This window comes from Mya arenaria, chromosome 3 (assembly GCF_026914265.1).
Source record: "Mya arenaria isolate MELC-2E11 chromosome 3, ASM2691426v1".
In the NCBI taxonomy this organism is placed as follows: domain Eukaryota; kingdom Metazoa; phylum Mollusca; class Bivalvia; order Myida; family Myidae; genus Mya; species Mya arenaria.
In genome coordinates, this window is record NC_069124.1 from 32,965,688 (window position 1) to 32,979,520 (window position 13,833).

Consider the following 13,833-nt stretch of genomic DNA (forward strand, 5'->3'; position numbering starts at 1 on the left):
TTTGGGTATGTTTAAAAAAAAATCAGCAACATTATAATGATTTGATTGTCATGTAAAGACGAATTAAGAGCCTGTCTGTGTTTTGAGGGCGATTAAAGCTCATAATGACAAGCTACCATTAGTTTGAACATATTTATTTTACATCTATTGTGAAACAAGTTATTACAACATTATATTAATCACTCTCGTTGGCACGATTTTACGCGAGATTGTGGACTTGTGATTTGGGGGAACCCGGAGAACCCGGAGGAAACCCACTTGTCCGGCTTGGTGACAACAAACCAAATTCACATGCGCCCAAGCCGGGAATCGAACCCGGGTCGCCTAGGTGAGAAGCGAGTGCGCTAACCACTGCGCTAACCGGACAACCTTAGCAAGCTACCATTCAAGATGGGTTAATATGTAACAATCTATTAAAAGTAAAAAAACAAGTACCTTAATAGATATATGGGAGATGTAACATCCTCAAACATAGCATGAAAATTGGCATGAATTCTTTTGGAGTTCCTCCAGACAAGTTCAATTACCAATTGGCTCTTTTTGGCAAATTATCTACATCATTCATATGTTTGATATGTCAATGCTTGTGTAGATAAAATGTTATGCACCCTGAACGCCGCTTTGTCAAAACACATGCTAGCCTGCAAACATGTCTTTAAAGAAAACAATATAAGTGACTGTGAACTTGATATTGGACCTAGAAAACAACTAGAATTCAGTGGAATTTCAAATGACACATGGCGGATCGCTAATAACGAACCTAGAATTTACTTAGTACCGATTTTAATGTGAAAGGGCCAAACCGTTATTGAAAATTTTTTGCAAGCAATTTTTATAAAGGTTGCTAACAACAACAAAGAACATTTACTGGTAAACGGCGAAGTACCATTGTTGCTTCATGGCCAACGTCAACCCGTATACGAGTAACTGTTTGAAATAAACATTGTCTACCTACCGTATGATCGACCGATAAACCGACCTAAACGTTTGCAGTCTATATGTATCATGTATGATTTAAGGGGGAACGAGCGGTCTCATCTATATCCGAATATGAGAAATATAATACTGTCAATAAGTTGCCCTCGGAGTTGCAATCAAAAGTACAAGTCCACGGGATTTAAAGTTGGTTAATATAAATGAATATGAAGGCTATTGCCCATCACCTGACGGGTATAGTCGAAAAACCTATAGCGCAAACCCGACTGAATTTGATAAATACGGTCCAAACCTAACTGATGCAAATGAAAAGGATGTTCAAAACGTTTCCGGTATGTATTACAAACTATTTAGCAATATCATAATGATTGGATTTGTGTGTTAAGACGAATCAAAAGCCTATCCGTGTTTTGAGAGCATATAATGGTCAAGATATTAACAGGCTACTTTTCAAAATGTATGACTATGTCAATAATATCCTTTATACAATAAACCCGTAAAAACTATGAAACAATACATTCAGAGTTTAATAGATGGGATAGATAACGTCCTCCTGCAAAGCATGACAATCGTCAACATTCCCATTTGGTGTTGCCTAGGACAAGTTCAATTGTCAATTGGCTATTTTAGGGACAGATTTCAACATCAGTTATTTGTTTGGCATATCAATGCTTGTAAAGATAAAATGTTGTGACCCCCGAACGCCGATCTGTCAAAAACACACGCTAGCTTTCAAACATGTGTTTAAACCAAAATACAATATTAGTGACTGTGATGTTGACATTTAACCTAGAAAACAACTAGATATCTGGGGAAATAGACATGACACCTTGCGGAAGCGCTAAAAACGAGCCTTAACCTGACTTTGTACCACCTCTTACGTAAAGAGATCGAACAGTTATCGAATTATTTACGTTAGTAATACCTAACATTAACTGGTAAATGGCGAAGTACAACTGATGTTTCATGGCCAATATTAAACATTTTATGAGTCACTGCGCGAAACAAACATGGTCTACCGAGCATCAGATTGACCGATAAACCGACCTACCGACATTTGCAACCTATATGTATCATGTATGATGGGAGGGGAGCAGTATTCGTATGGTCGAAGTAAACCAACGTTTTATTCTTAAAACGATCGAACCATGTCCGATTTCTAAAGTCAGTTTGTCGACACCGAACAGAGTATATGAGTTGAGAAGGAAATTATAGTTAGACATCCGACATGGACGTATAGAGCGTTATTTTTTGTTATTTTCATTACACTTGCATTTCAGACGAGCATCGTAAAAAATGATGGAAGTGAATGATGGCTCCGAATATTCTCAAGCTTCGAGTATAAATTCGGAATGGCAAGCCGATAATAAAACTGCCAATGCATTTTCAGAAGAACAATCTGCGGATGGGGACATTCTTAATGAAGCTAAGGTTAACAGAGGAAAGCTGCTAGAAACAATGCAGACTGAATCGGAAGGAACAAATGCGACAAGTGAAGGCAAAGAAGATACACAGCAAGCAAAAGTCTCAGAAGATTTCCGAGACGTCACCGGTGAAACGAAGGAGGAAATAAGTGGAGACATCAATGACAAGGATGCTGACATACATAGCAGTTTAGCGCATGATAATTGTATTGAGTTAAAAGTGGAAAGCAAAACTGTGATATCTCAAACTCAGTCGAATGGCTCTGTCGTTGGTAATGACGGATCTTTATCAGCACAAACATATACAGATAAATGTGAAGAAAAAATAGAAAACTTAGAATATCAGACATTTGGAGAAAGTGCAAAAACTGAAACAAATTATTCAACACAGCCCAGTTCACAATATACCAAATGTTTTGGAAATACCACAAATGATGGAACAGATGAAACATGTGAACCGTCAAAATCGTTCTCTTCACACTACAACCAAGAAAATAAGAATGATAATGACGACCTTTCACCATCACAAGTCAGTCAAGAGGATACATATAAAGCAATCCATGAAACATTGGAAACAACGGTGAACAAAGTACAAGCAATGTCACCCATATCAGAAAAAGAGAAACATCATACTGACAATGAGTCGCCCACAGAAAGTACAAGTACAAGTTCATGGGAGTCGGAGTTTGATAAAACAAATGGTTTTGAAGACGATTTTCCATCCCATGACAGTTCAATAGATGACCATAATACAGAAAATGAATCTTTTCATAGCACGAGCGAAATAGGACAAGTCGCAAAAGAAGAAATGCAAACTAAACATACAAATGAAGATGAAACATTGTCAATAAGTTTTACAGACAGTTTCAGTCACCAGAACCGTGATCATGTCCATGATAATGCATTTCCAAAAGGAGTCTCGCCAACAGATCATACACTCATAAATGCGACACCAAGTATTACTGTGAGTTCACTGCATCAGACAAACGGAGGAGACGATGACGATATAAGTACGTTTGAACACATCATTTTTAAAGATGGAGCAGTTACAGGAAATGAATATAGTGATGTAACAAAGGAGAACAGTGAACGATCAGCGCTGCTTACAATAGAAGGAATTAGTGGTAATCCACCAAATAATACTGCGAAACAGGAATCACTTACTATAGAAGAAATGGTCAGACCTAGTACCGACGAAAACTTACAGCATCAAACGGATGAAGTAGCCATACATTTAAACGGTCTTTCATTATCACCACAAGCCAGCCTTGATGATAAACATAAAGCAAGCCATGGAATATTTGAAACAACGGCGGACAAAGTACGAGTTGTTTCAACTATATCAGAAAATGAGCAACATGATACTGAAGATGACTCAACCACAGAACGTACAAAGAATGATACAAGTGCACGACGTACAAAGTGTATTAAAACGATTGAATATAAAGGCGATTGCCCATCGCGTGACGGATCTACATATGATTATTATGAAGAAAATATAAACGTTGGTAACACGAGTGAAATTGGTGCACCAGGAATGGTCATGTCTTTAGGTGATATTAAAACAAACAAACACGACAACACGTCAGTCGCAAAAGAATTAAAGCAAATTATACAGTTTTTACAGAGATTCAAACGCAAGAACCATGATAATGCCTTTACAAACGAAGATTTGCCTACAGAGCATACACACATAAATGAGAAAACAACAAGCATTACGATGTTACAGCATCAGACGAATGCAGGAGAAAATGACAGTATGAATTCGTATGGAGAAGTCATTTCAAAAGATGTAAAAGTTATTGGAATCGAAACACGTGGTAAAAAGGGGAAGAACAGTAAACAATCGATGCTGCTCAAAACATATGACAATTGTGGTTGTCCACCAAATTATACTGGAAATACGGAACCACTCGAAATAGAGGTGGTCAAATCCGATACCGACGGAAATTCACAACATCAGAATAATGAAAAAGACGAATATTCACCATCACAAGTCAATCTAGAGAGTGCACAAAGTACAGGCCATGGCATGTTTGAAACAACAGCGAACAGAGAACGAGCGGCGTCAACCATATCAGAAAATGATCAACATGATACTGAAAATGAGTGGACCACAGAAAGCACAATTAAGAGTACAAGTTCTATGGCTTCAAATTTTGATATAACAAACGAAGATGAACGCAACTGCCCAGCTCGTGACGGTTCAATAGATGACGAAACTATAGCGCAGACCCTGACTGAATATTATACATACGGTTCAAACCAAACGGAGGCAAATGGGCAGGATATTGAAAACGTTTTCGGTATGTATTACAAACCTTTCAGCAATATAAGTACAAAAACAAAAGGAAGGTTTAAAAGTTTTGGACATTTGAAATAAATTACCTTCAACCGCAGATGGGCTAAAAAATGGCTTTATGCAACAATGTCGACGTTTGCTTGTGATTTAAAAAGAAAAAACAACAACATTTTTTAGTAGCCAGAAAAGGATTTTTAGTCACTATTGTTGCAATAAATATTTTTTATAAAATAATACCACCAAAAGGCCACAATCTTTTAAACGGATAATTTGATGCATTTTTCACACAGCCCTATTAATTATATTGATGATGGAATTTTGCTTCAATCTAAGCGTTTTTTTCAATATTCACAAATCTGATAAAATGATCCTTCATGAAACTTACTTACCATCTAAACAAAAATATATTGCAATGAATATTCATTTTTTCCAATGTTGAAAGATTTTGCCTTCCCCATCCACTTCTAAAGTTTGGAAGAGACTTTAGTTTCAAATTATATTGGCAGCGGTCATTAAGCAATAATCGCCCATGTATAAACACTCCATAGAAGACTTCTCCCAATCATACGATGGGAAAAAGTATTTTCTACTCCTATAAAGGAATTCAGAATTCTAGTTTTACAGTCAAAGCGATATATTTTTCAGGCGATATAAGGATAGCACAACAGGAAGCAGAAGTATCTGTTGATGAATTTAACAGAAATGTAGATTCGTTAAAGCGAATAGATGACGAATATTCCGGGAACTTGAAGGAACTTAACGAGCTAAGAAATGAAGTGCCAATTTTAAGACGAAACCACAACCAAGCTGAAAGGTAAATTAACGTAGTTCAGATTTTAGTTTGCACTGTAGATATCTCTTAAGTCTAAGCTAATGATAATTGTTTGTTAAATCAAAAATATATATGTTATTCTTGTTTGCAGAGAAACTCAAAGAAACTACTGCTACAAATGCGATGCTTCAAGATGAAATTCAAAGACTTGAAGGGTTTAAACACGTTGCCAAGGAAAAAGCAGATGATGCTGAAAAGTTAGCTCAAGAGTTGGAATCAGTTCGAGGTGACAACTGGCTTTGTATGACTGGAAAATACAATTAGATATAACTAAATAGTAAATGATGATACAATAAAACAGAAATTAATGAATAGTTTCGAAAAAAAGGTCCAGTTCTTTGATTTGTTTGTTTTGAAAATAGATCCCGAATCATAAATTTGTAGTATTCTACATTAAAAAAAAGTTACATGGTAGCCAAGATTTTCAGATTTTTTTCCCAATGTAGATGAAGGAGCTTTAATTGACTGTGTACAATTGCAATTCCATTTGTCTAACAAATTGTATTAAACTTCGAACATATTGGAAATGCACAACAATAATTATATTGCAGGTCAGTTTCAGAAACAACACGGAAGTCTATGTGAGTGCCTTCTTCTAATTCAAAGCAAAAACGAAGAACTGCAAAAGAACCAGGCTATTACTAACACATTGAGAGGTTGGTACCGTTCGCGATGTGTGGTCAAGCCAAACTATAACATAGCGCTACCATATCTAGAAGGTTGTAGTTCAAATGTGCGAAATCTTGTTAAAGACGAACTTTAAGGTTTTGTTCAATGTTCGTATAAATCAGACAAAAATAGCAATATACTGCGGTTCATTTTGCAACAATTTCGATTGTGTTGTGATAAAAAATGTCTAAGATGCTACTTTGTCTGACGGCATTGCCGTGTCTGCGTCTTTCGATTTTGATCGATAGTTTTTGAACGACTTGTTACATTTTCGAACTTGGTATGCACATAAATTAGTCATGGTCAGTACATGACCCCTATTTGCACTGTTCATATCTTTTAAGTCTATGCTTATGATGATTGTTTGATAGATCAAATATATATATGTTATTCTTGTTTGCAGAGAAACTCGAAGAAACTACTGCTACAAATGCGATGCTTCAAGATGAAGTTCAAAGACTTGAAGGGTTTGAACGCTTTGCCAAGGAAAAAGCAGATGCTGCTGAAAAGTTAGCTCAAGAGTTGGAATCAGTTCAAGGTGACAACTGGCTTTGTATGACTGGAAAATACAATTAGATATAACTAAATAGTAAATGATGATACAATAAAACAGAAATTAATGAATAGTTTCGAATAAGACATCCAGTTCTTCCGAATTTTTTGTTTTGAAAATAGATCCCGAATCATAAATTTGTAGTATTCGACATTAAAACAGTTATATGGTAGCCAAGATTTTCTGATTTTTTTCCAATGTAGATCAAGGAGATTTAATTGATTGTGTACAATTGCAATTCCATTTGTCCAGCAAATTGTATTAAACTTCGAACATATTGCAAATACGCAACAATAATTATATTGCAGGTCAGTTTCAGAAACAACACGGAAGTCTATGTGAGTGCCTTCTTCTAATTCAAAGCAAAAACGAAGAACTGCAAAAGAACCAGGCTATTACTAACACATTGAGAGGTTGGTACCGTTCGCGATGTGTGGTCAAGCCACACTATAACATAGCGCTACCATATCTAGAAGGTTGTAGTTCAAATGTGCGATATCTTGTTAAAGACGAACTTTAAGGTTTTGTTCAATGTTCGTATAAATCAGACAAAAATAGCAATATACTGCGGTTCATTTTGCAACAATTTCGATTGTGTTGTGATAAAAAATGTCTAAGATGCTACTTTGTCTGACGGCATTGCCGTGTCTGCGTCTTTCGATTTTGATCGATAGTTTTTGAACGACTTGTTACATTTTCGAACTTGGTATGCACATAAATTAGTCATGGTCAGTACATGACCCCTATTTGCACTGTTCATATCTTTTAAGTCTAAGCTTATGATAATTGTTTGATAGATCAAATATATATATGTTATTCTTGTTTGCAGAGAAACTCGAAGAAACTACTGCTACAAATGCGATGCTTCAAGATGAAGTTCAAAGACTCGAAGGGTCTGAACACTTTGCCAAGGAAAAAGCAGATGATGCTGAAAAATTAGCCCAAGAGTTGGAATTAGTTCGAGGTGACAACTGGCTTTGACGACTGGAAAATACAATTAAATTGAAGTTAATAGTAAATGATAATTTTATTTAATCAAAAAACAGAAAATAATGAGTGGTCTTGAATCAGACATCCATTTCTTCAGAAATTTATTTTTTTGAAAAAAGATCCAGAATCATAAATTTGTAGTATTGTCCACAAAAAAATGTTTGGTTGTCAAATTTTTCAGATTTTTTTTCTATGTAGATCGATGAGTTTTAATTGATTGTGTACAATTGAAATTCCATTTTTCCCACAAATTGTAATAACCTTCGAATATATTGAAAATACTCAACTATCAATATTTTGTAGGTCAGTTTCAGAAACAACAAGGAAGGCTATGTGAGTGCCTTTTTCTTATTCAAAGCAAAGACCAAGAACTGCAAAACAACCAGACTATTATTAACACATTGAGAGGTTGGTACCGTTCGCGATGTGCGGTCAAACCACACTATAGCGAAGCGCTTCCATTTCTAGAAGGTTGTAGTTCAAATGTGCGAAATCTTGTTAAAGACGTACTTTAAGGTTTTGTTCAATGTTCGTATAAATCAGACAAAAATAGCAATTTACTCCGGCTTATATTCGGTTGCGTTGTCATGAAATATGTTTAAGTGGCTACGTTGTCTGACCTAATTGTCGTGTCTGCGTCTTTCGTTTCTGATTGATAATTTTTGAAGCACTTGTTATATTTTCGTACTTGCTATGCACATGAATTGTTCAATAGGTCAAAGGTCAAGGTCATGGCGATTTTTCTATATAAAGACCTTACGGGCGCTTTTCCTATCAATTACTATGAACGAAATAGTGTTAAATCTTCAATCTTGGTATGCAGATTGGTCATAGTAATTGATGCCCATCCTAAATTAGGGATAATCGGTCACAATCCTACGTCAAAGTGGCCAAAACTAGAACATTAATGGGCTTTCCCGACAGGCGACGCGTTCGGTTCATGGAATTCTAGTATAAATTAATGCTACATTTCTTCTGATTATAATCTTTACAGAGAAAATGCTCTACCATATAAATGATAAACGAGATACTCTTAAACATACATTGGATCTGACAAAACTTCAAGCCGGCACAATAGAGGATCTCCAAACCAGCGTACAGGGAGAGGATGAGACTAACAAACAGCTGAAACATTCCAATGAACATTTGCAAGGTTAAGTATCGGCTTGCTTATGTGTGAAATAACATTATCAAACATCATAATTAGTTACAATATTATCTAATAATCTGACACGGTGAAACATGTTTTGCATGATTATAAAACTGTTTTAAATTTTTGTTTTTATGGTCAATGTTAAGGTAGAGCTAACACTTTCTACATCACATAGGCTTTAATTATTCGTTTAAAATATCAGAAAGAATTTAATAAAGATTGAACAATTATAAAACTCCTTGACGACACGAACGCATTATACTGATTTAGATGAGCTTGCCATTGCAAGAGCTGAAAATAGACGTCTTAACAAGGAATATGTTAAGTTACAAGCATTTCCTAAAGACAACGAAAATGAGGCTGAACAATTGGAATTACAACTGGGAACAGTAAGAGGTATACTATTGGTAGATTTTCTGTATTTTGTAAAATTTAATTTTTATTTATTAAACAAATGTGCAAGATGGTTTAACGTTTAAATAGAACTCCTTTGTTCATTATGTTCTGTGTTGCTTATTTAGGTGCCATTTCATTAGTTCGTTGTGTCTTTTACTTGATTTCGAGACTTAATAGAGTAGTTCATATTATTTATATAACATTCCACATATTGATGAAATATCCAATGGTTTATGACGTAAACAAAAGCACATGTTCGATTTAAAACGCATAGATATAGATATATTCCTTTGCGTACTTCACACAAAATAAGTAATTGTTAACACGAACACCATTTTTAAGATTTTCAATTCTCAAATTGACAAAAGATAACAAATCATGATAATGTTACATTTAGCGGAGCTTGAACGGCAAGCAAGCGAACTAACAGAGACGCAAGCACGTTTGAGTTATACCACAGAACAGTGCACTAGTCAAGACCTTCTCATCCGGGACTTGAGGCAGCGTGTTTTACCAGCGAAGGATGAAACAATTCGACAGCTGGACTATCTACATAGATCAGCTAATGGTATAAAAGAAAGCATTGAACTTACTTCTACATAATCGCTCGTAATCAACTACACGTACAACAATTGTCTGATTTTAAAATCAAGGTGGTATCTATTAAATATTTGTATCATTGTTTGATTCTATGCAACTGCAGTTCGTTTTTTATCAAAAATGCACTCGTACTCCATATTAAGATGTACCATTGTTTTATTTTTTTCTGAAAATGATGAATGAATGTCGAAAAGAATGGTTATAATGATGGATCTCGTGTTTTATTTGAAAGAAAGATGCAGAAAACATGTTAGTCTACCTTATGAGTTGATAGTTGATTACCGTAAATCTTTAAAAACTCACCAGTCACTTAATATTTGTACGTGTTCAGCTATTTAATACATGGTTACTATCTTATTATGAGTAACATATATTTTCCATAAAGGCATTAATTGGTAAAAAGTTAAAGTTTTATCACTCACAATTTATGTTTTTTATACACGTGTATGTATAGATTTTTTTATACAAATGTCACTTTAAGTTTACTCACATTTATTCGTTTTGTCCTCCCCATACGAGCCTATTTGTTTTAAGTTCTGGAATAAAGAAGGCGTTTTTCACAAGTTGTGCCCCTATCTAACAAAATAGAATGACTCGACGTACATCATTTGGGCAAATATTCTATTATCATTTATGAATTCCATTTAATGAAAAATGACATTTTACCATATTTTAAATAGTCGAATACACCCGATACACATTACGCTATGCTTCGTTGTGTACCGTGTAATCATGAATAAATAATGAGGCAGTTTCATTTGTTTCGCAAAGTACCGGCGATTACCGGAGTTGAACTGGTCCGCCTTGTCAGTCAATATTTGACAGAAGTCAAGACTACACGGCCTCGGAGGTTACTGACACAGTAGTTTTTTTTAACAATATTTGAGTGCAACATGCAAATTTATTGGAATAATAGTTTTCTCTCCTGCCTCATGCATGTTCATTTAAACGATATTTTGTCTTTCAATTGTCCCATGGTATGTATGAAGAGTAACGAAAAAAGTGCCGTGGTTGTCTACGATGCACATTTTAACAAATACTGTATATGTGAGTTATGACTTTTTCAGAAGAGCTGCATGCAATCAAGTGTGGAGTCACTCTTATGGAGACAATGAGGACACTGCCTGGTTCAAGTCTGCATAGCGCGCTCACGCAACTCAAACACTTTTATGGTAACATTTACAACAACGTATCTTTCATCGTTCCCCCTGAGTTTCACGCATAACAATTAAAAAATATTTTTAAAGTAAACCAATTGAGGAATATTTTTCAACGAATTATCGAGTTGGGCTACTGAAATGACTTCTCAGGAGCGACAAAAGCATTGGTTACATTTAGAAAGCATGTTATATTTCGGGTTTCCATAAATAGGTTTAGAATGGCCAAATTGAGTCTACCATTATTAGTCGGCGCCCAGAAGAGCGCCGGCTTTATTTGCTTTTGTCCAAGATATTGCTTCAACTTATTTGGAATATTTCGGTATTTTTCACGTTGTACTTTACTTCAAATTTTATCGTGCAACGTGGAAAATCCGAAAATATCTCCGGGCGCCGATTCGTAAAAAAACTAAACTTTAATTGATAATGAAGTTTTAAATTATATCGACCCTGATTTTTTTCTGACAATTTTGATTGCAAATATCTACTTTTCCCCGAACAGAAGAAGGTTACACGATACTATAACAATTACCTATATGTTTATCAATCTCCTACGCAGTTATCTCCCTTGGTGAAAAAAAGGGAGTTTGAAAAAACTAACATTAAGCTAATTACAGATTACAGTTACCGGAATCAGCCGGATATTTCTGACACTGTGCGGTCTGTGTTGGATCTGAAGGTTCAGGCTGTGGTTTCCATCGGGGAACATGCGTGTATTGGAGGTAACACATCACACACAAATCTGCATCATATAATTTCTTGGACATCTTCAATACTACCAAGGTCTATTTTTAAAAGCATACCATGACCACAATGGATGGCCATCAAACGATAATTGCATACACAAAACATGATCGTTCGTTACGAGAAGCTGATCATTTACGTGAATCTTTGTTCATTTTACCAACATATTTATTTACATTTGCAGAAAACTTCGTCACAAAATCTATAACGTTTATAAGTTAAATTTTATACCAAAAAGAGTCCGAGAACTACTCTCCAACAAGTGTTCATTTTCATTAAAATTCTGTATGTGTTACAAGTTCAAAATATAAAGAGTTTAAAACAAAAACAGTGCATAAATATTGATTTTTAGTTTTATTCCAATTTGTCAAATTACAGATAATATATCCCACGCCATAAACGCCTATTTGGAAGTTTTAAATGAAAACGCCACGCAACACAAGGAACACAAAAAGCAAGCTGCTGAAATCAAGAAGCTAAAGACTCAGCTTTGGTACAGACGTAAGTAAAACATGCAGCCGTTTATGCATTTATATCATGCTGATTCAAATGAAGTTCTGAAAGGTTAAATCAAGTATATAACAAATGATATTGGTTGGTGCCATTAATTGACAGCTATGCACGAATACTTATTTTGTTTAAACTTACTCATATGATTACACAGCAGTTGGGTTACGATTTTTATATAAAAAATAACTATAATTCTTTTTTAACAGGTTCATCCATGCTTAATTTAGGCAATCTAGAACACCAGCCGAGGATGGTACGTACTTTAAAGAGATACACTTAAAGAAAAAAAGAAAAAGAAACAATGGCAAAAACGCAGGACAGCATCATGTTATCGTTTAGTTTCCAAAAACTTATATTGGAGACTCTAGAGATGTGGTAAAAAACGGAACTATAAGTAGAAATTTTAGAAGATAGCGGACTTGTTAATAACATAAATATTAGTCAGCATTCAGTCGATCAAATAAAAATCTATCCGTATGATACAACATTACAGTGCATAAGTTTTGGCCAGATTTGGCCTGACATTTTATAACATTCTTGCTTGATTGAGGTTCTCTAGAAATCTCTGCAAGGAGTTAGTATTTTTGTTTAAAATGACATCTCTGAATATATGAACATTCAGTCGTCCAAATATGCTCAAACTTGGTAGTATATTTCATCTTAGGTTTCAGGATACGATAGGCATTGCACTGCGCAAAATGGTATAAGAGGTAGTCTGGTATTTGGCAAGAACTTGTGAGTGGAAAAGGGATAACATTAAGGATTACTATTGGAAAGGAATATCATTTGTTGGAATTCAAACTTGAACACACAAATCAGAGGATTTCGAAAAAAACAACATATGAATGTCTTCTTTCAGTTTAAAAAAGGCGGACATTTTTCATGCCTTTGTTAATATGATATTTGCAAAGTTTCCATACATGCTGTTATAATGCCGAAAATATAGCATATAGGAAATGCATACCAGTTGAAATTTGTTAATGGTAGCCTCTATGCGCAACAGTAGCCCTTCAATGAGTTGAAATGTCTTTATCAGCAGGAAACATTTAAAATTAAATGAAACATGTGACCATAGTCATGTGGTGAATGAATGAAAGATAAAACAAGAATTCTTCTAACAACACGCTTCAAATGATGTACACATGTAAACGGAAACACTCGCACAAAAAATAATCTTAAGTATATCCCATCTGAGGAATAAGTTTCCAGTATATTTATCGTATTCATATGTAGCGTATTTGTATTCTTATATTATAGCTTATATTTCAGAATAAGTGATTATCTTTTACAGTTTGAGGAGTAAGGTAAATTGAATGTTGTTTTATTTTTAGTTCAAATTAGTATTGATAACATGTATGTTTATTTGTTAGGATATGAGTGAGTATATATATGCGCATATTTGTAAGCATATTTGTACCTTTTGTTAGTACTTGATTTGTTTTCTTATTTGTTTATACCAGTAGGTTTAAAGGCGCATAATTTAGGTTAATATTTAAACATATATATATATATATATTTTATTTAAATGCATTATCATGTTTAACTCATTTAACATTAGTTATACCCC

The 13,833-nt window shown here is 34.7% G+C and overlaps 1 protein-coding gene across 1 annotated transcript in view; it reads left to right on the forward strand.

The window, feature by feature from the left end:
• Nucleotides 1-12,874, forward strand: part of LOC128226979 (microtubule-associated protein futsch-like) — a 44,463-nt gene extending 31,589 nt beyond the window's left edge. Inside the window, exons 15-20 of the mRNA XM_052937119.1 lie at nucleotides 9,130-9,255; nucleotides 9,653-9,823; nucleotides 10,923-11,027; nucleotides 11,630-11,734; nucleotides 12,135-12,257; nucleotides 12,473-12,874. Of these exons, the coding sequence (XP_052793079.1) occupies nucleotides 9,130-9,255; nucleotides 9,653-9,823; nucleotides 10,923-11,027; nucleotides 11,630-11,734; nucleotides 12,135-12,257; nucleotides 12,473-12,546 (704 nt within the window). The 3' untranslated portion in view covers nucleotides 12,547-12,874. The remainder of the gene's footprint in view (nucleotides 1-9,129; nucleotides 9,256-9,652; nucleotides 9,824-10,922; nucleotides 11,028-11,629; nucleotides 11,735-12,134; nucleotides 12,258-12,472) is intronic.
• Nucleotides 12,875-13,833: the final 959 nt, after the last annotated feature.